The following is a 21,764-nucleotide window of genomic DNA, read 5'->3' as shown; positions in this document are numbered from 1 at the left end:
CCTCACTCCCACCCCCACTTCCTGCCCTCCATTCTTATGCCAATCATAGAATTAGCACTGCCTTATTTGTAGAAAATACATCACCCTACTGATATCATACCGTTCCTTTCTGGGGTGTCATTTTCTACTGTTTCTGCAGTTAACATGATAATAATTGTGATATTGGAAATGGAGATGTGATTCAACTTTAACTTTCCAAATGAGATTACTCCCCTCAGCACTGGCAGAAGTTGCAATCAAGCTTTCACTTTTTAAGTTTTCTCAAACAACTGATTTTTCTCAGCCATTCCCTTAACTAACGTCAATGTAAATATTAATATAAGATATTTCAGATAACTTTTCACTCTGCCTATTCTCTAAAGATGAATTTGGCAGCACTTGCAGTCTGTCGCCAAGGGCTCAGGTATCTGAGACCTTTGTTTAGCTGAAGTCCGAGACTTTGATGAAACAGTCCTAGGAAAAATGAAACTTAATCACAGTCCTTTTCCTTTTCTCTTCTGGTTGAGGATTAAAGTGACAGTGGACTTTACTTTAGGACATCACTCCAGAAGATGCTTGAAATGCACCCCAGAAACTTGAGAAAAGAGGCAATGCCTCTTACATGTCTTCATGATTTATAATGTCAGATGTGAAAACATTGTATGATGGCGCTTCATCATCTTCTTTTACTCAGAGTGCCACAAGACATATTTCTTTCTGGATTTCAGTTTTAAAGTTCTAGTTCAAGATCAGTGATATTTATTATTAATTATCCAGTGAAGACTCTCCTGGGAACAATCATCTAGCTTTTTTACCTCTGACAATTTTATCCCCAAAGTAACGAAAGAATGGTCAGGGAATAAGTTCAGAATCACACTCCATCCATTGTTTAGATCTGAATTCAAAACTGTGTGCCAAAGACCATTGTTTGGTTTACTTTTTAAAGAATGATTTTATTCTATGGACAATAGCATGTGCAACTTAAATATTAGTGTTTCAAAATGCAACTAAATTCTTTAGATAGCCATACTGATAACTTTTTGATTCTTGGATGACATCTGATATAAAATATGAAGCTCTGTTTAGATCACTAAATTACAAAATATACACTGGGACTCCTAAACCCATTTTTCCACAAAACATGGTCTCTCCCAAGGTTAACATCACATTAGAGACTTACAGTTAAATAACAGATCCCAGAGAACAAAGCCAAATAAAACAAATCCAATACATGGATAGTTATATTCCCTTATCATGAAAAGCTACATGAAAAAAATCTAGCATTTTCATTAATAGAAAAATAAATCTTCACTGATACTCTGCCTACAATCTAAAACAAAAACAAAACCCAAAATCTTTATACTCCTTCCTTTTCAAACTATAGCTCCTTTCCTTTCTACCAACTTGATAAGAAAAATGATCTATAGCTGCTTTGTTTTCCTTTTCTGCTCAATATATAACCTATAGTAATCTGACTTCTGGACCAAGTATCTCTTGTAAAGATAACTACTTTCCTGTCCTAGTTTTAAAAGATCGGGAAATTCACAGAAGAGGAAATACACTGATAGATTTGTCACTGCAAGATAAAGCACATCATCAAGATTGGCAGTCTTCCTAAAGGAAATCACCCTGAATATTCATTGGCAGGACTGATGCCGAAGCTGAAGCTCCAATACTTTGGCCACCCGATGCAAAGAGCTGACTCACTGGAAAAAGACTGTAAAGCTGGGAAAGACTGAGGGCAAAAGAAGAAGGGGTCTCCAGAGGATGAGATGGTTCGAGAGCATCACTGACACAACGACATGAATTTGAGCAAATTTGGGGAGATAATGGAGGACAGAGGAGACTGGTGTGCTACAGTCTGTGGTGTTGCAAAGAGTCAAACACAACTTAGTGTTTGAACAACAGTTAGACTGGCACATGACCACTCTAGTACTATTCTCATAGCCATTTGTTGTTAATGCTTGCCCAGAATCCATTTGTGCTTGCGGTAACATCACCCTAATATTCTTTAGGGAATCTCCTGACAGCCTTCATTATTATTTGAGATAGACAGTGTAATTCTGGTCTTGCCAATGAGAGTACAGCAATCTGCTTGGCTCTAGTGACTGGTTTAAGGGAAGTCATATGACTCAGCCTACACCATCAAAAACAATGCAGGTATTTTGCAGAAACTTTTGGGGAGTTCTCTTCAACTACAGGTGGTAAGCTGTGTGAAATATAAGCTTAGTGTTGCTGGGGCCCATTTGTTATCACTAAAGGAGAGTTGGGGCTACCCTTGTGGCTCAGACAATAAAGAATCTGCCTGCAATGTGGGAGACCTGGGTTCTATCCCTGGGTTGGGAAGATTCCCCTGGATAAAGGAATAGCAACCCACTCCAGTATTCTTGCCTGGAGAATTACATGGACAGAGGAGCCTGGCAGGGCTTCATTCTATGGGGTCACAAAGAGCCAGACACAACTGAGTGACGAAGCATAGCACAAGGGAAAGCAACCCGAGAAAGGAGCAGAAACAAAGGAAAGCAAAGTCAAGAGACAAAGAGAAATTTCGGATGACATCATTTTAATCCCAGGGCTGGTCCTCCCCTAGAGATTAGCCTACAACATTTAACAACTTCATTGTATCCTTCTGATGTTCTGTTTTGGTTGTTAGGGTCACTCAAACTTTGGTTTCTATTACTTAAAGGAGGAAGTCAAGAGATATCTGGAGTAACAGGAAAATTTGGCCTTAGAATACAAAACAAAGCTGGTAAAAGGCTAACAGAGTTTTGCCAAGATAACGCACTGGTCATAGCAAACACCCTCTTCCAGTAACACAAGAGAAGACTCTACACAAGGACATCACCGGATGGTCAATACTGAAGTCAGATTGATTATATACTTTGCAGCCAAGATGGAGAAGCTCTACATAGTCAGCAAAAGTAAGACGGGGAGTTGACTGCAGCTCAGATGATGAACTCCTTACTGCCAAATTCAGACTTAAATTGAAGAAAGTAGGGAAAACCACTAGACCATTCAGGTATGGCCTAAATCAAAGTGAGAAATAGATTCAAGGGATTAGATCTGATAGAGTGCCTGAAGAACTATGGACAGAGGTTCACGACATTGTACCGGAGACAGTGATTAAGACCATCCTCAAAGGAAAGAAATACAAAAAGGCAAAATGGTTGCCTGTGGAGGCCTTACAAATAGCTGAGAAAAGAAGATAAGTGAAAGGCAAAGGAGAAAAGGAAAGATGTACCCATTTGAGTGCAGAGTTCCAAAGAATAGCAAGGAGAGATAAGAAGGACTTCCTCACTGATCTATGCAAAGAAATAGAGGAAAACAACAGAATGGGAAAGATTAGAAATCTCTTCAAGAAAATTAGAGATAACAAGGGAACATTTCATGGAAAGATGGGCACAATAAAGGACAGAAATGGTATGGAAGATACCATAAAACAAGCAGAAGATATTAAGAAGAGGTGGCAAGAATACACAGAAAAACTATACAAAAAAGATCTTCATGACCCAGATAATCACAATGGTGTGATCACTCACCTGGAGCCAGACATCCTGAAATGTGAAGTCAAGTGGGTCTTAGAAAGCATCACTATGAACAAAGCTAGTGGAGGTGATGGAATTCCAGTGGAGCTATTTCAAATCCTAAAAGATGATGCTGTGAAAGTGCTGCACTCAATATGTCAGCAAATTTGGAAAACTCAGCAGTGGCCACAGGACTGGAAAAGGTCAGTTTTCATTCCAATCACAAAGAAAGGCAATGCCAAAGAATGCTCAAACTACCACACAATTGCACTCATCTCACACACTAGTAAAGTGATGCTTAAAATTCTCCAAGCCAGGCTTCAGCAATATGTGAACCATGAACTTCCAGATGTTCAAGCTGGAGCTAGAAAAGGCAGAGGAACCAGAGGTCAAATTACCAACATTCACTGGATCATCGAAAAAGCAAGAGAGTTCCAGAAAAACATCTATTTCTGCTCTATTGACTATGCCAAAGCCTTTGACTATGTGGATCACAATAAACTGTGGAAAATTCTGAAAGAGATGGGAATACCAGAGCACCTGACCTGCCTCTTGAGAAACCTATATGCAGGTCAGGAGGCAACAGTTAGAACTGGACATGAAACAACAGACTGGTTCCAAATAGGAAAAGGAGTACGTCAAGGGTGTATATTGTCACCCTGGTTATTTAACTTATATGCAGAGTACATCATGAGAAACACTGGGCAGGAAGAAGCACAAGCTGGAATCAAGGTTGACGGGAGAAATATCAATAACCTCAGATATGCAGATGACACCACCCTTATGGCAGAAAGTGAAGAAGAACTAAAGAGCCTCTTGATGAAAGTTAAAGAGGAGAGTGTAAAAGTTGGCTTAAAGCTCAACATTCAGAAAACTAAGATCATGGCATCTGGTCGCATCACTTCATGGCAAATTTATGGGGGAACAATGGAAACACTGAGAGACTTTATTTTCTTGGGCTCCAAAATCACTGTAGATGGTGACTGAACCATGAAATTAAAAGACACTTACTCCTTGGAAGGAAAGCTATGACCAACCTAGACAGCATATTAAAAAGCAGAGACATTACTTTGCTGACAAAGGTCCATCTAGTCAAAGCTATGGTTTTTCCAGTAGTCATGTATGGATGTGAGAGTTGGACTATAAAGAAAGCTAAGCGCTGAAGTATTGATGCTTTTCAATTGCGGTGTTGGAGAAGACTCTTGAGAGTCCCTTGGACTGCAAGGAGATCCAATCAGTTCATCCTAAAGGAAATCAGTCCTGAATATTCATTGGAAGGACTGATGTTGAAGCTGAAACTCCAATACTTTGGCCACCTGATGTGAAGAACTGACTCATTGGTAAAGACCCTGATGCTGGGAAAGATTGAGGGCAGGAGGAGAAGGGGACAACAGAGCATGAGTTGGTTCAATGGCATCACTGACTCAATGGACATGAGTTTGAGTAAACTCCAGTAGTTGATGATGGACAGGGAAGACTAGTGTGCTGGGCTCCATAGGGTCAAAAAGAGTTGGACACAACTGAGCCACTGAACTGAATTGACTCATACTGAGAGAATTGGGCTAATACAAATATCAGTATTGTATAATCTATATGATATATTTACAAAAGTGCTGGTAAAAGGTACTTTGGTGAGATTAACTGTCATAATTCATTTTGAAAGAAATGTTTTTTGGTATTACAAAAAGCATATAGAAACAAAGAAAAATTTTAAAATTTAAGGATTTTAAATGTTCTTTTTCTCTTCTTAATCTACTTATAATTATGAATTTGGTAATTCCCTCTACCTTTCTGACCTCCATGACCACTCTATTTCTTTTTTTGTCAAACTTTTTATTTTATATTTGAGTATAGCCAATTAACAATATTGGGATAGTTTCAGATGCACAGCAGAACAACTCAGCCATACTAAGATACATGTATCCATTCTTCCCCAAACTGCACTCTCATCCAGTCTGCCACATAACATCAAGCAGAGTTTGAGATCAACAGGTATACATTGCTATATTTAAAATGGATAACAAAGGAGGACCTACTATATAGCACAGAGAACTCTGATCAACATTATGTGGAAACCAGTCTATTTCTTGAATCTTCTCTCAGTCACTTAAAATATTTCCTCAGGATTGCACTCACAGCATCTTTTCTTTTGCTTAAATTTCAGTGTCCCAGAATTTTATCCTCAGCTTCTAACTCCATGGGTTTTTGTGGGTGGCCTTATTATTCCCATATATTTCCTAGATTTCCCAGCCCCCATCTCTTACTTAGAATCTAGACAGATTGCTTTATTTGGACAACTAGCTGTCTCCATTTGGAAGTCCTCAAATTCAACATGCTGCAAAATGCATATACCATTGTCCCTCAGTATTGATGGGAGATTGGTTCCAAGACTTACACATACCAAAATCCAGGATGCTCAAGTCTCTCAAATAAAATAGCATGGTATTTGCATATAACTTATACACATCCTTCTGTATACTTTAAATCATCTCTAGGCTACTTATAATACCTAATAAAATGCAAATGTTATGTAAATAGTTGTAAATGCAATGTAAGTGTGTTAAAAGGAGGTGCTGACAAAAGCAAATTCAAGTTTCACTTTTCGAAACTTCTTTGAATTTTTAAAGAATAATTTGGATCCTTAGTTGATTGAATCTGTGAATGTGGAACCTGTGGATATATAGTTGAAGGGCCAACTATATTTTATTTTCTTTCAAATCTGCAACTCATCCTGCCTTCCCTTATTATGGGGGCCAACTGTCCAAGTTAAAACCTTTAGAGGTGTCCTTGATTCCTTCTTTTAATTTACTTTCCCATATCCTATGAACTAACACATGTTGCTAATACACCTCCTACATATTTCTCAAAACACCTTTTCTTCTGTATTCTCTGCGATACTCTTTTGTTATGAATTCCATCACTTTCCTTTAAACCAGTGATTCTCAAACCCCAATGTGCAAAGAGAATTGCCTGAAAAGCTTACTAAAATGAAATCCCCAAGCTTTGTGGTTGTTCAGTCGCTAAGCAATGTCCAAATCTTTGTGACCCCATAAACTGCAGCATGCCAGGCTTTCCTGTCTTTCACTGTCTGCTGGAGTTTGCTCAAGCTCAGGTCCATTGAGTTGGTGATGCCATTCAAACATCTCATCCTCTGCCACTCCGTTTTCCTCCTGCCCTCAATCTTTCCCAGCATGAGGGTCTTTTCCGATGCGTCAGCTCTTCGAAGCAGGTGGTCAAAGTATTGGAGCTTCAGCTTCAGCATCAGTCCTTCTGATGAATATTCAGGATTGATTTTCTTTAGGATTGACTGGTTTAATCTTGCTGTCCAAGGGACTCTCAAGAGTCTTCTCCAGCACCACAATTTGAAAGCATAATCCTTCAGGAAATTCTGACAAACTTGGTCTGAGAATTCCACTCTGAAAAACTCAATTTTGTTTATTGTAACAGCCTTCTAACTGCACTGCTATGAATGTAGCAATTTTGATCATTTGCTGCCCTGCTTCAACACTTCCAAAGGTTCACCACCACCCACAAGATAAACTGCGAACTCCTTTACATGGCATACCATGCTTTCAAATGACAGTTATCCCCTCCAATTCTATCTTCCTATTTCCCAAATAAGCCATCTGTCTGAATATTTGGAGAGCAGATCTTTCTCCCTAACTTTGTTCTACTTCATAGCAACATTTAATATTCTGTTATCTAATGAACACTATAGAGTGTTTCTAGGTACCAGGTTTAGTGCTAAGTTTTTACCTACAGTATCTCATTCAATATATGCTACAGTTCTGTGAAGTAAGGGGCAGTATTATTATAGTTTTACAGCTCAGAGAATTTTGAGAGTCAAATAAGTAACTTGCCCAGGGTCACACAGCTATTAACTGCTGGAGCGGCCCTTGAATCAAGAGTCCTGTACTGTACACAGTACACAGGCTCGCCATACCTCTAAAATACGAGCTCCTCGAGGGGCCCTGAGGGTGGCATGGTACTCAATTCCGATACCAAGTTTTCAAATAGTGGGTGCTCAATGTGTGCAGTTGACTTTCTCAATGAATGAATAAATGAATGAAAAACTGAGTGAATGACTGAATGAATGAATTCTAGGAGGAGGAAAGATAAAGAAGGAAAGCACAATGCTTCTTAGCCACATCTCAAAATGTGATTTCATGTTCAGGAATATATGTTCCTTACCAATACAACTACCTTTAAAACTAGCATTGTGAGAAGTGTTTAAAACTCACTGTATATTTTTAATTGAAATTTTTATGGATATTGTTGTAGATTCTCATGCAGTTGTAAGAAATAATTCAGAAAGAGCTAGTATGCCCTTTACCCAGTTTCCCTGAAAAGTTGTGGTCTTGCATAAGTATAGTAGAGCTTCATAACCAGAATGTCAATATTAATACTGTCAAAATAGAGACCTTTTCATCACCACAAAGACCATTCCTGTCACCCTTGTATAGCTACACAACATACTTCCTTCATTCTAATCGGTTTTCTATTTCTCTAATTTTGCCATTTCAAGAAAGCTATATAAATGGAATCATACAATATGAAATCTTTTGCAACTGGCTTTTTTCCGAGTTCTTTACATATTCTTAGACACTAATAATTTGTCAAATATGTAGTTTGCAACTATTTCCTCCCAGTCTGCAACTTGTCTTTTTACTGTCTTCACATAGGCTTTAAAATAGAAGAAGTTTTAAATTTTGATAAGATCTAATTATCAATTTTTCTTTTTATAGATCATGCTTTCTTATGTCAAATCTAAGAACTCAAGCGCTAGATCTCAAAGATTTTATATTTTTTTCTAAAAGTTTTGTCATTGCCTGTTTTACACTTAGGTCTATAATCCATTTTGAGTTAATTTTCATATAAGGCATAACATTGAGTTCAGAGATCATTTTTATACCTATCGGTGTCCAAATGCCTTAGAACCATTTGGTGAAAAAGCTATTCTTTATCCATTGAATTGCTTTTGAAACTTTGTCAAAATATATAAATAGACAATTATCTCAAAAGTTTGTGTGCATGCTAAGTTGCTTCAGTCATGTCTGACTCTTTGTGATCCTATCAGCTACAGCTGGCCATGCTCCGCTGTCCATAGGATTCTCTAGGCAAGAATACTGGAGTGGGTTGTCATGCCCTTCTCCAGGGGATCTTCCTGACCTAGGGATCAAACTCACATCTCTTGTGCACTGGCAGGTGGGTTCTTTACCACTAGTGCCACCTGGGAAACCCCATCTCAAAAGTTTAACTTAAGAAAAGCCTGTTTGGATGGTTGGATGCTTTGGAACTAGAGAGGTGATGTTTGCACACACAGCATGGCAGATGGACTAAGTGCCAGTGAATTTTACACTTTATAATGGTTGAGTTCATGTTATGTAAATTTCACCTCAATTAGAAAAAAGTGGGCTGACTTCCCTAGTGGTCCAGTGGTTAAGACTTTACCTTCCCGTGCAGGGGGTGTGGGTTCAATCCCTGGATGGGGAGCTAAGATCCTACAGGCCTAGCAGCCAAAATACTAAAGCATAAAACAGAAGCAATATTGTAACATACTCAATAAAAGACTCTTTCAGAAAAAAAAAAAAAAGTAGGAAAGAAAGCTAATCCTTCCAACCAATAGTTTAGAAAACTGAAATATGTTTTTCTAAGACTGTAAATAAGACTTTTCGTACCATCATTGAGTCTATTTTCTCCAGTAACTTCCAGATCCCTCATTGCTAAAATTAGGTAACGTCCTAACCTCTAACCTCTGAAATAAACATTTTTAACTGTGAGTCAACATGAGGGCACTTTGAGTGGCAGAGGTTTCTAACAGACCTAATATTTCCTGGCAATCTGTCCCTGTATGTCCTTAGTCATTCTTGCACCATCATTTATATCCTCACTTGTCTTCATCCTTCTGCACTAAAGTGCCCTCAACAGCACACTCTACTATATCATGTGGTGATCACTGCCTTTTTCTCTCAGCACACAGCCCTAGAATAATATATCTCATCATTTTTCTGACAAGGAGTTCACAGGTCTCTCCTACGTAAAAGCAGGATAGTGAGTCAAGGGCAGAGAGTCAAGGAACTCTGTGACTTGCTGAATTTCTAGACAGTCTTATACTGAAATTTTTCTTGAGTGTGCACTTGAACTAACAGTGAAAAATTCCTCATCACAAGGAATATCGGCGATGACCTGAGGGTTCATATTTTCAAGACACGGCTTCAAAAAATCTGTGAGATATCTGTATTACTGCAGAGGAAATCAACATTGAATATTCATTGGAAGGACTGATGTTGATGCTGAAGCTCCGTTACTTTGGCCACCTGACCTGAAGAGCTGACTCTTTGGAAAAGACCCTGATGCGGGGAAAAATTAAGGGCAGGAGGAGAAGGGGACGACAGAGGATGAGATGGCTTGATGGCATCATCGACTCAGTGAGCATGAATTTGAGCAAACTCTGGGAGATAGTGAAGGACAAGGAAGCCTAGCATGCTGCAGTTCATGGGGTCACAAAGAATCAAACATGACTTAGCAACTGAACAGCAACACTTCAGATCATGTTCAAATAGCAGACCAATGTCAGTCTAGAAAACCCCACACTTAACATTTTAAAATCAGTCAGTTCAGTTGCTTAGTCAAGATTGAATGAAAACTGACCTTTTCCAGTCCTGTGGCCACTGCTGAGTTTTCCAAATTTGCTGGCATATTGTGTGCAGCACTTTCACAACATCATCTTTTAGGATTTGAAATACCTCAACTGGAATTTCTGGAGAAGGCAATGGCACCCCACTCCGGTACTCTTGCCTGGAAAATCCCATGGACGGAGGAGCCTGGTGGGCTGCAGTCCATGGGGTCGCTAAGAGTAGGACACGACTGAGTGACTTCACTTTCACTTTTCACTTTCATGCATTGGAGAAGGAAATGGCAGCCCACTCCAGTGTTCTTGCCTGGAGAATCCCAGGGACAGGGGAGCCTGGTGGGCTTCTGTCTATGGAGTCGCACAGAGCTGGACACGACTGAAGTGACTTAGCAGCAGCAGCAACTGGAATTCCATCACCTCCATTAGCTTTGTTCGTAGTGATGCTTCCTAAGGCACACTTGACTTCACATTCCAGGATGTCTGGCTCTAGGTGAGTGATCACAGCATAGTGGTTATCTGGGTCATGAAGCTCCTTTTGGTATAGTCTTCTGTGTATTCTTAATACCTTCTGCTTCTGTTAGGTCCCTACCATTTTTGTCCTTTATTGTGCTCTTCTTTGCATGAAATTTTCCTTTGGTGTCTCTAATTTTCTTGAAGGGATGTCTACTCTTTCCCATTCTATCGTTTTCTTCTATTTCTTTGCATTGATCACTGAGGAAGGCTTTCTTGTCTCTCCTTGCTATTCTTTGGAACTCTGCATTCAGATGCTTATATCTTTCCTTTTCTCCTTTCTCTTCTTTTCTCAGCTATTTGTAAGGCCTCCTCAGACAACCATTTTGCCTTTTTGTATTTCTTTTCCTTGGGGATGGTCTTGATCACTGCCTCCTGTACAATGTCATGATCCTCTGTCCATAGTTCTTTGGGCACTCTGTCTATCAGATCTAATCCCTTTAATCTGTTTGTCACTTCCACTGTATAATCGTAAGGGATTTGATTTAGGTCATACCTGAATGGTCTAGTGGTTTTCCCTACTTTCTTCAATTTAAGTCTGAATTTGGCAGTAAGGAGTTCATGAGCTGAGCCATAGTCAGCTCCTGGTCTTATTTTTGCTGACTGTATAGAGCTTCTCCATCTTTGGCTGCAAAGAATATAATCAATCTGATTTCAGTATTGACCATCTGGTGATGTCCATGTGTAGAGTCTTCTCTTGTGCTGCTGGAAGAGGGTGTTTGCTATGACCAGTGCGTTATCTTGGCAAAACTCTGTTAGCCTTTTACCTGCTTTGTTTTTACTCCAAGGCCAAATTTGCCTGTTACTCCAAGTATCTCTTAACTTTCTACTTTTGCATTCCAGTCCCCTATGATGAAAAGGATATCTTTTTTGGGTTTTAGTTCTAGAAGATTTAGTTCTTGTAGGTCTTCATAGACCATTCAACTTCTTCTTCAGCATTAGTATATGGGGCATAGACTTACTTGCATTACTCTGATAGTGAATGGTTTGCCTTGGAATTGAACTGAAATCATTCTGTCATTTTTGAGATTGCATCCAAGTATTGCATTTCAGACTCTTTTGTTGACTGTGGGGGCTACTCCATTTCTTCTAAGGGATTCTTGCCCACAGTACTAGATACAATGGTCATCTGAGTTAAATTCACCCATTCCAGTCCATTTTAGTTCACTGATTCCTAAAATGTCGATGTTCACTCTTGCCATCTCCTGTTTGACCACTTTCAATTTACCTTGATTCATGTACCTAAATTTTAAAATACTTTTTGTGAAAAGAAAATTAGTCTTTAACCTTTACGTCATCTAACTTAAGCACCCTGGACATGGCCATGCAGAATTACAAATTTAGTCCAGAAAACATGGCAAACTGGTGCCATCAATATTTGAGTCACTTCATTTTGATATTTGGCAAAACTAATACAATTATGTAAAGTTTAAAAATAAAATTAAATTAAAAAAAATAAATAAAATATCCTCTATTCTAACATCTCATCACATTATAAGCTGAAATGATCAGAAAGGATATGTCTGCATTTGAATGGAGTATGTTCTTCCAAGCCCCTAACGTTCTGAACATGGATGAATGGAGACAATATCACATCCTGATTTTAATTCTAATCCACTGTTGTTGTTCATTTATGTCAATGTCCTTTGCTATACACCAGAAATTGACACAACATTGCACATTAACTATATTTCAGTAAAAAATAAAAATAGATTAAAAAAAAATTTGTCAGTAGTTCTTCCTTTAAGCCTTAAAGCTTTCCTCCCCCTGCCGCCACCAAACCAGGTAATAAATGGCTGCCCCATCTCTTGTTTACCTTCTTTCCCCTTTATGTTATCATGACATTTTTAGAACAGTTTTCCCACTCTGTGCTCCACTGAATATTTGCATTCCAAGAAAATATTAACAAATCTTCTATGAAACATGTCCTCTCTTCTAGAAGTTGTGAAACACATCACCTCTTTCTTCCAAAGTTGTGATTTTTATAAGTATATTAAAAGGTCAGAGAAGTCCTATGATAAAGCAAATCTGTTTGAGTCTGTGTTTCTTAAAACCAATTTTGACCACAAAATACGTTTTGTATGTGTGTCTAATAGCGACCTAATAGTGACTCTGGAACACCAGTGTCTGGACTGCTGCTCTAAAACAAATAACCTCTATTTGTTCATTCCAGTTTTTCTTATTACTGTATTAAATTTGCAATCTCAATATACCAGCAATCTCCAAAAGGTAAAATGTAGTTATTGATTTTTGTTTCCTCCAATGATTATCTCCTTCCTCTTTTCTGAGGTGGTCTATATAGTCAACATCATACAAATTTTTCAAACTCCTCACTGGAATTTTGTAATTTTTTATTATTGTTATTAACTAGATGTCTCAATTTTCTTCCCTGTAAAATGTCCAGACTTCTTAGCCTGGCACTGAGACACCTATACCATCCAGATTCAACCTTCTTTTCATTCCATATCTCTCTCTAATCACATCCATAAATCTTTTTTTTCTTTGGTATATAAAGAAATTTATAATCTAATAATAAAAAGCAACAAGCTCAATAAAAATGTGCAAGCATCTAAACAGACAATTCATACAAAACATTATTTGTGAAAGTTGCTCTGTCATGTCTGACTCTTTGCAGAATTCTCCAGGCCAAAATACTGGAGTGGGGAGCCTTTTCCTTCTCCAGGGGATCTTCCCAACCCAGGGATCGAACCCAGGTCTCCCGCATTGCAGGCAGATTCTTTACCATCTGAGCTACCAGGGAAGCCCCCAAATCATTATATTAACAGCCAAAAGCTCAGGTAAAATGTTCAGCATTATTAGTTATCATATTCACAAATCTCGATCCTCTATCCAAACTAATTTACTCACCATCTCACAATCTGGCACATTTGCATCTCAGTACAAGCTGTTCTTGTTACAAGGCCGCGTCCACTTCTTCTGTTGCTTAATCTTACACATTCTGAACACTGGCCTAGCCAACTTTGATCGTTTCTGTGTTTTCTCATTAGCCTTCCCCTTCTAGAACTGTAAACTCCACATGAGCAATAGCCATATATGTTTCTAAGGACTGATTATCCAGCTTAGCTCAGAACCTGTTAAGAAATTTCTAGATGCCCAATAAAGAGACATTGGGTTGAATCTGAATTCCTTGTATTTCTATGGCACATATTTCTCATCATCGTACCTCTCGTTTTGTATTGGAGTATATTGCCTTTTTTCGGTAATTACCATTTTAGTTTGTGCACTATGATAGTCATTTATATTATGAAGTTATTTAACTGTAGAGTCTGGGAATTATATGCATTTATAACACCCTCAGCAACCATGATAGGGGCTTATCCATAACAGGTACTGAATAAACCTTGATAGACTGGCTCATTAATTCAAGGAACACGCAGTCTCTTTCTGTGAAGCTTGCTGCTGCTGCTAAGTCGCTTCAGTTGTGTCTGAATCTGTGCGACCCCATAGACGGCAGCCCATCAGGCTCCACTGTCCCTGGGATTCTCCAGGCAAGAACACTGGAGTGGGTTGCCATTTCCTTCTCCAATGCATGAAAGTGAAAAGTCAAAGTGAAGTCGCTTAGTCGTTCCCGATTCTTAGCAACCCCATGGACTGGAGCCTACCAGGCTCCTCCGTCCATGGGATTTTCCAGGCAAGAGTACTGGAGTGGGGTGCCATTTCCTGCCCCTATTTAGCTTCTTTTCCTAGCAGTTACTGTCTCTACAACTCACCTTAGTTCATATTTGTAGATCTGTTTCACATGTTTATCAAAGTTTCTTCTATTGAGCTTGTGAATTCTTAAAGAATGAAAAGCTCTGTTTCATGCATATTTTTGTCTCTTAAACAGGTGAAAACATAACAGGAATTGATTAAATTTAAATGGATAGAAACTGAAATGGTCATACTACATTTCACTTTATTATTTTCGACACATGATACAATGTTACTATTCTAGTCTTTTCTGCAGACAAAAATAAATGATATAAAATACATAATACAGTTGATTATTTTAACCATGCACAAAATACTCAGAGATTCAAACTATGTTACATATATTTTACAAAGGAAAAAGCACACTACTATAATAACATATTCATGTGACATTTGTCATTACAGTTTGGGTGTTACACAACGTTAAATATGCATATATTCAAAAGAACCACTATTTATAGAACCCATTTGATATTTTAATGTTTAAAATAATGAAGAGTGTGTAAATGCATACTTATAAAAATATTTTTAAACAAAAAAGCTATGTTCTACTCATTTACTTGGCAGTTACAAAAATATATATTCATCTGAAACTCTAGTAAATTTGCTTGAGTGATTAGATACTTAAGTTTAAATGTATGCTTTCTAGAGCATTTTATCAACTTAGTATTCTTGAAATTACACAACATAGATATCTACATGGTATTAGAATAAGTTTGCATTACAAATAACGTCATTACAGGAAAAAGACACAAAGGAGATTAACGCGGAGGAGACAATGAGCAGATTTTTGAACCAAATACATGCAATGCATAAAGGCAGCCCACCAACTGTGCCTTTCACAAAGTGAATCCTCAAACACGTTTGTTGAATGAACACGAGTGGATAATATTTATTCTGTTATTTGACCCCAAATGAACTGTCCAAAGCTTTCTATTTCTACTAGAACTATCATTTAAGAATTCAATAATTTTGTTCTTAATCAACTACCTCTGATGGCAAAGCCAGATCAATAGACTCCAGACTAAGTAGCAGACTAGTGCCAGTCATCAAAAGATGGCCTACCAGCGACACTTACGCCATATTTAGACACACATTCAATATACTGAACCACTCCATATTTCATACCTTCATACAAAATAAGACAGAAGACTCTAAGTCATTTTTATAATGTATTATCATAAAAACAAAACATTATAAATATTAATATATGTATATAAAATATATATTTATCTCTTAGTATAGCTAGTAGACTTCAGAAATGTCTTCTCAGTGAGAGAAGCAAACTATCCTGAGTGAAGGAGGTCAAGCACAACTTGGCAAAATGAACGCTGAGATTACTGTTAAAAACAAAACTTTTAAGTAGCAAATTTTTCGAAAACAAAAGACTAAGCACAATAACTCTTATGGAATCACAGCACCTTCCAAGTTTGTGGCCCCTGTATGTAAAAGGAATCAGCCTGAGCCCATTCTTGGTCCAGACACCTGCTGGAAGCTTATCCCAACTCGTCTGCTTCACAAAGGATGAAACTCTTCTGAAGCTCATCTCTAAATGTGAAAAACTTTATAAAATACAGAATATTTTTCTTAATCAAGGTTCAGATGGTCCTAAACCGTTTCCAAAATTTTTGCCTTCATACTTACATAGGACAACTGACAACTCATTCGGCAAATCGATTAATATATACACCTGTTAATGAAGTAACTATTACTAACGTTGGGATCATAACTGAGCTATCATTTTGTATGATAATTCACTTTAAAAGCCTTTAAAAATGAAACATAAATTTTAAAATTCAGAAGCAATTTAATCACATGCTAAAGGTTAGTTTCACTATTTGTAAATTCAGCTAGTGAAGAAAATCTAAAAATGACCTTTAAAGTAAAAGGTAAATGAAAATGACTTAAAATTAGTCATTTCAAATTTCAACTTTATGTTTTACTGAATATGTAGGTGAATAAAAATATGCCTTCTATTCTACACTAAACCATGCTACATAGGAACTATTTGAACTAATGAAAGAGTAGTGTTCTAATTACAAATTTATTATTTTCAAATACATACAGTAACTCAAAGGAATGCTTCCAAGTCAGTAAAATTAGTTTTGCTGGTAAAATGTGTCCAAGGAGTAGAAAATAGTTTGTTTTCCTAAATGACTTAATATGCCACTCAGGATTTTTTTATCTGTTCATTTTCTTGGCTTTCACAGTTAATGCCAAGGTCAGTATCATGCTGTTCTGAATTCATCACAAAATTTAAATTAAGAGAGTCAGAACCAATATCATTACAATGTCATATATGTTATAATATCAGAAGTTATTCTAACTTTAAATTGAACATTGTTGCTGTAAGAAGAGTGGCCATTGAATGCAAGGGAATCTAAATCACTAGAAGAATGTAATTTGAAAAGACAAAAAATAGTATGACACTCCTAAGATGGGGATACTGGTTCATAAAATAAAGCCTAGATTCTAAATTCAACATTACATATCCAGTATAAGTAAAACCAGTACAAAAGTTCTTTCTTTCCTCCTTCCCTCCCTTCTTCCATCCCTCTTTATTTCCTCCTTCTTTCTTTCTTCCATTCTTTTTCATTAAATGTAATGGAAATAGGTGTAAAATTCTAGTCTCCTCGAATTACTCATACCTTTAATATTAATTTTTAATATTTAATAAGAAAACTTTATAAGGTACAATGGAATGTTTCAGATTTCTTGACTATGAGTTACTAGTTAACAAGTATTTATGATTCAGCCCCATATTAAGAACCAACATTTCTAGGCGTGACCTTCTGTTTTAGGTGGAGAGAGGCAGAGGTCCACACTTAAACTGCAAAGTTGGGAGAACCTGGAAGAACTGTTAGCAGGCTTTTGTAACGTTTAAAGGTACACTGGTTTCAGAACAGTATGTGAGCATTTAGGTAAACCCATTCTAAAAACTCAAGGCCAGTCTATGGTCACATCAAGGCCAATCTAGGGTCACACCACCCTGAACATGCCCGAGCCCATATAAAAGCTCCAGGTCAGTTGAATGCCCACTGTCACACAGAGGTACATGGTGGTGTTGAAGAGTTGTCCTTATTCATTCATTCACATGACTTTTTGCTGTCACCACTGTTTTGGAATCAGTCCAATTTTACATATTGTACTACTCAAGACTTTAAAAACATGTCTAAAACTGTTATCTTCAATTATGAGGAATAGATCATGTCTTTTCAGATTGCAATAGCATTAGGTTACTTCATAATGTGTATACAGAATGGCAAAATGTCCAGCATATCCTGTGATTTTCATATATTTAGAGGCACTTTATATGTTTCCATTCACTTTTTTCTTAACATAACACGTATAATATAATGGCCCACGCCACACAGAACTCCAACTTTACTAACAAATAACTGGCAGTATTATAACATTTCCTGTATTAATAAGGAAAAGTAACACAATGTATTAAGAAGGCAGACTTCCTAGGCTCAAATCCTGGTTCTACCACTTATTGGCCATGTGATCCTGGGCAAGTCACTGGACCATTCTTTGCTTCAGTTCCTCAACTGTAAAACAGGGGTGATGCTAAGAATATCACCTCAAAGCATCAATATGAGGATGAATGAAGCAATAACAAGAAACTATGGCAAAGCACCTGGAGGTATTGCTTGGCACATAGAAATTACTTAGGTTTTAGCTACAGTTTTCATTACAATAAAAAATCACAGTGATTGATGGTAACGTCATCACTAACTTTTGAGCCTTTACGTGCCAAGCACTGATAGATGGTACATTTACACCATGTTTAACCCTTAAAATAGTATTAAGTACATTATATAGAGATTCAATCTTAAAGTATGCTAATTTATAAACACTACAATAGCAGATAATTTCTCCCATGAAATACAAAGTATGACTGAAATGTTTAAGTGGCCTCTTCAGACCTTTAACAAGGAATACGGCTTCCAGGGTGGTGATCAGAGAACAGTAATGACAACATGAAAAGTACTTGCTAGTTAATCAGTTTTGCTCACTCATTATTCCCATGTTAAATGTAATCAAATCATCAGTAACAGGAACATCACAATTTACTAATTTCATGGACCTTCAGGATTACCGGCAATAGTATCAAAAATGTTAAAGCCCTGAAAGTTAAGAACACATTTAATGCGAATATTTATATTAAGGTTATGTCTTCATTAAATTCAAAGTGTTCAACTTTTTTGTCTGAAAACTCTGATGTTGGTTTATTTTTCATTATAAATATGTACTTATCATGAAAGTCTTCAATGTTTCTATGCGAAATAACATTTATTACCTTGACCAGGACATGAAGACCTCATATATACATAACATAGTGTTTCTGTTATTGAATACACAAGTGCTAGTGATGAAAGCTTTTTAATGAGTTTGAAAACTATTACCAAATTTCATAAATTAAAATTTAATAATGGTTGGTAAATACTTGACTTATGGACAGCATTTCATATTGGAAATTAATCTAAATCCACATAAGTATCACAATCACAGCAGGGGCATTTAACTGTTTTGAAAAATTATAGATTTAAAATCAATATTACAATTTTCACTATGCTAAGGAAACATTATTAATATTTTATCAATGTAGACAGATAAACATTATGTAAACTTTAGAATGAAAATAGAATATAGCTTGTACTTTCATAAATTATCAAGGTCTCTAATAGTCCTTTTAAAGTTCAACAAATTAAGCTTTATTTTCTCATGTTATACATATACTACCTTGATAGAAACACACTCAGTATGGTGTATTCTCTAAGAGTCTGACATCGCATATGAAAGCCTGAACAAGATTTTCAGGTATCTTTCAAATTTAAAGGTTGAGTTTTTTAATAGGTTTATTTTCCCCTGCTTCACCCTAGTCATCCTCCCAATCCTTCCCAATCCCTGCTTCTCCGCACCCCTGGACACCTACGTCCCAGCTTCAGGACTCATTATCCAAGGAAGCCATGTACATTTCAGAGACCGAGGACAGAACTGGTTCACTGGAACTCCCCCCGAGCGGAAAGCGTCCCTGAAAGCAGCTGGAAGAAGATGCTGCTGGACGCCTCAGTCAGTTCTCTTCTCCTCTACTGAGAAATACTCTTTCTCTTACTGAAAAAGAGTACAGGATGCTCCTCACCTTTCACCCACAAATGACTTTCTCAGATGCAAGCAGGAGACCAAAAACCTACGACGCCCAGTCTCTGCCGTCTGCCGCATTTCTGTGTGATCACCTGGAAAGTGTGACCAGGTTCTCCAATGACAGAATTCTTCAAGTGGAAATATCCATCATTACATGCTCCATTTGGAGAAGATGAAAAGCGAATGCAATATAGTAATTTCAATAAATGGGAAAGGAGGCACAATGGTTAATGTTTCATCTTGGATCTTTTTTCATATAATCTCCAGGACAAATAATTCATGTTAACACAGAGAGAAATCAGTTTGTGAAGCTGAGTTGTTTGAATGGACTTCTATCCATTTCCAGCACAAACATCTAAGTACAAACTGAACATTAGTTATTTACAGCATGATGAAAGAGTCAGAGAAAAAAAGTCCATTTCTTTATGTTGAGTGGAGGATGTTTAGCCAGCATGTCCTTTGTCTCATCCAGTGTTCAGAAGCTTCTGCTTGTCTGGTTCCTTGAAGATGCTCCTCATTCTTCTCCAACTGGAGGAGGCGGCTCACACAGCTTGTACAGCCTAGAAAAGGCATGGGAAGGTGTGACAGTGACCCAGCACATTTAGATCACTTGAGATGTTTTTATTGGTATGACAAATACATTGACAAGAACTTCTTGGTTTGGGAGTCAGTCAAGATCCTATCACCTATTTCACTAAAAATTGCATGTGCGTTAGCAAACTTCAAAATTTTGGTTCTGTTATTACAAAACACCCACGTCTCTTTGCACATCTACATGCCCACTGACTAGGCAATGCTGCCGTTTTTATACCAGCTGCTTCTGCTCCAGTGCTGTCAATCTGGGCTGTTCACCTTGCTGGTAGCAAAAGTGATGCTCTGAAATCTAGGAGGTACTTAGCATCATATGTATTATGATTATCTTGCAGCAACATAGCATCTCTCTCTGAAGTCATTCCTGACTTTCCGAGTTCTAGAACTCTGCCTCACTTGTACCATCCTGGTGGTGCTGACAGTTGGTCAAGGCTAGGCTGATGAGACACAGTCCTGAGGCCTGAATTTCAAGGCACAAGGAGCTGGTGTTTCCTAAGGAACACCTGCCCAGCTCTATCCACACTGTCAATCCCTTGTCAATAGAATCAGGTGGAGATTCAAGTGGGCCAAGGAATCCGTTTGAACTGGTGGCGATGACCCCAAGATGCTCTCTTTGCCTCTCAGGTCTAGTTTTCTGAAATCAGACAGCATGCAGGCAAAGCTCGGGGCACAGAACCTGGAAGATGACAAGTTCTATTGCTTCACGTTCTTCTGAATGGTTGACTCCTAACTCCAGAACCAAATGAAGGTTGATATAACTGCTTCAGTAGTGATACATAAAGCACACCCATTACTAAGGCCAAAGCTGAGAGAACAGGTAGGCTTCCCTGGTGGCTCAAACTGTAAAGAATCTGCCTGCAATGGAGACCTGGGTTCGATCCCTGGGTCAGGAAGATCCCCTGGAGAAGGAAATGGCAAGCCACTTCAGTATTCTTGCCAGGAGAGTTCCCATGGACAGAGGAGCCTGGTGGGCTACAGTCCATGGGGTCCCAAAGAGTTGGACATGACTGAGTGACTAACCTTTACACTTTGAGTGAACACCAGCAGATGTAATGAAGCTGGTTGTAAGCCTGGAGTCCTCGATAAGAATGTGGCCATGCTGGTCCTACTTCAGAGCTTAGTCTTATGCTCTAGAAATATAAGGTGTAAATTTCAACTTTGCTCCATTTTACGTTCTTTTTTTTTCCTTTTTTCAGCTACATCACACAGCACGTGAGATGCCAGTTCCCTGACCAGAGCTTTAACCAACACCTCCTATTGGAAGCATGGAGTCTTAACCATTGAACTGCCAGAGAAGTCCAACTTTACTCTGTGTTAAAAGCATTCCAAACCCAGGGGTCTCTGTGCTAAGTCACTATCTTTTACAGATGAAATTGAACACAGTTTAAATGTGCTGCTGACAAATTCAGCAAATTATAAACTTCCTCTCCCTTCAACATTTAATCCCACGGTCATTCAAAATCAAAGGGTGGGGGAGAATGAGAAAGATTTAATAGCAAGTTAGAAATCTAGTTAAACAAAATAACTTTCCCATTCTGGAAACCCAGACAAGAAGTAATTGCCTTTGGAGTCTGCAAGGTGTTTAATACCGTATGTGTCATCTCTGGGGAAGAAAATGAATGCTGAAATAAGGACATCTCACACCAGAAAAGCTTATTTCATCCTTC

At 37.9% G+C, this 21,764-nt stretch overlaps 1 protein-coding gene across 2 annotated transcripts in view; it reads right to left on the bottom strand.

Annotated features, from left to right (window-relative positions):
* Positions 1-14,550: 14,550 nt before the first annotated feature.
* Positions 14,551-21,764, bottom strand: part of PREX2 (phosphatidylinositol-3,4,5-trisphosphate dependent Rac exchange factor 2) — a 787,616-nt gene continuing 780,402 nt past the window's right edge. For both annotated transcript variants that reach the window (XM_055546191.1, XM_055546192.1), the window contains one exon: positions 14,551-20,066. In XM_055546191.1, coding sequence (XP_055402166.1) covers positions 20,021-20,066 — 46 coding nt within the window. In that variant the 3' untranslated portion in view covers positions 14,551-20,020. The remainder of the gene's footprint in view (positions 20,067-21,764) is intronic.

The sequence above is a fragment of the Bubalus kerabau genome, chromosome 14 (genome assembly GCF_029407905.1).
Source record: "Bubalus kerabau isolate K-KA32 ecotype Philippines breed swamp buffalo chromosome 14, PCC_UOA_SB_1v2, whole genome shotgun sequence".
In the NCBI taxonomy this organism is placed as follows: domain Eukaryota; kingdom Metazoa; phylum Chordata; class Mammalia; order Artiodactyla; family Bovidae; genus Bubalus; species Bubalus kerabau.
Note: the sequence above shows the minus strand (reverse complement) of the source record. Positions and strands in the feature narration are given on the sequence as shown.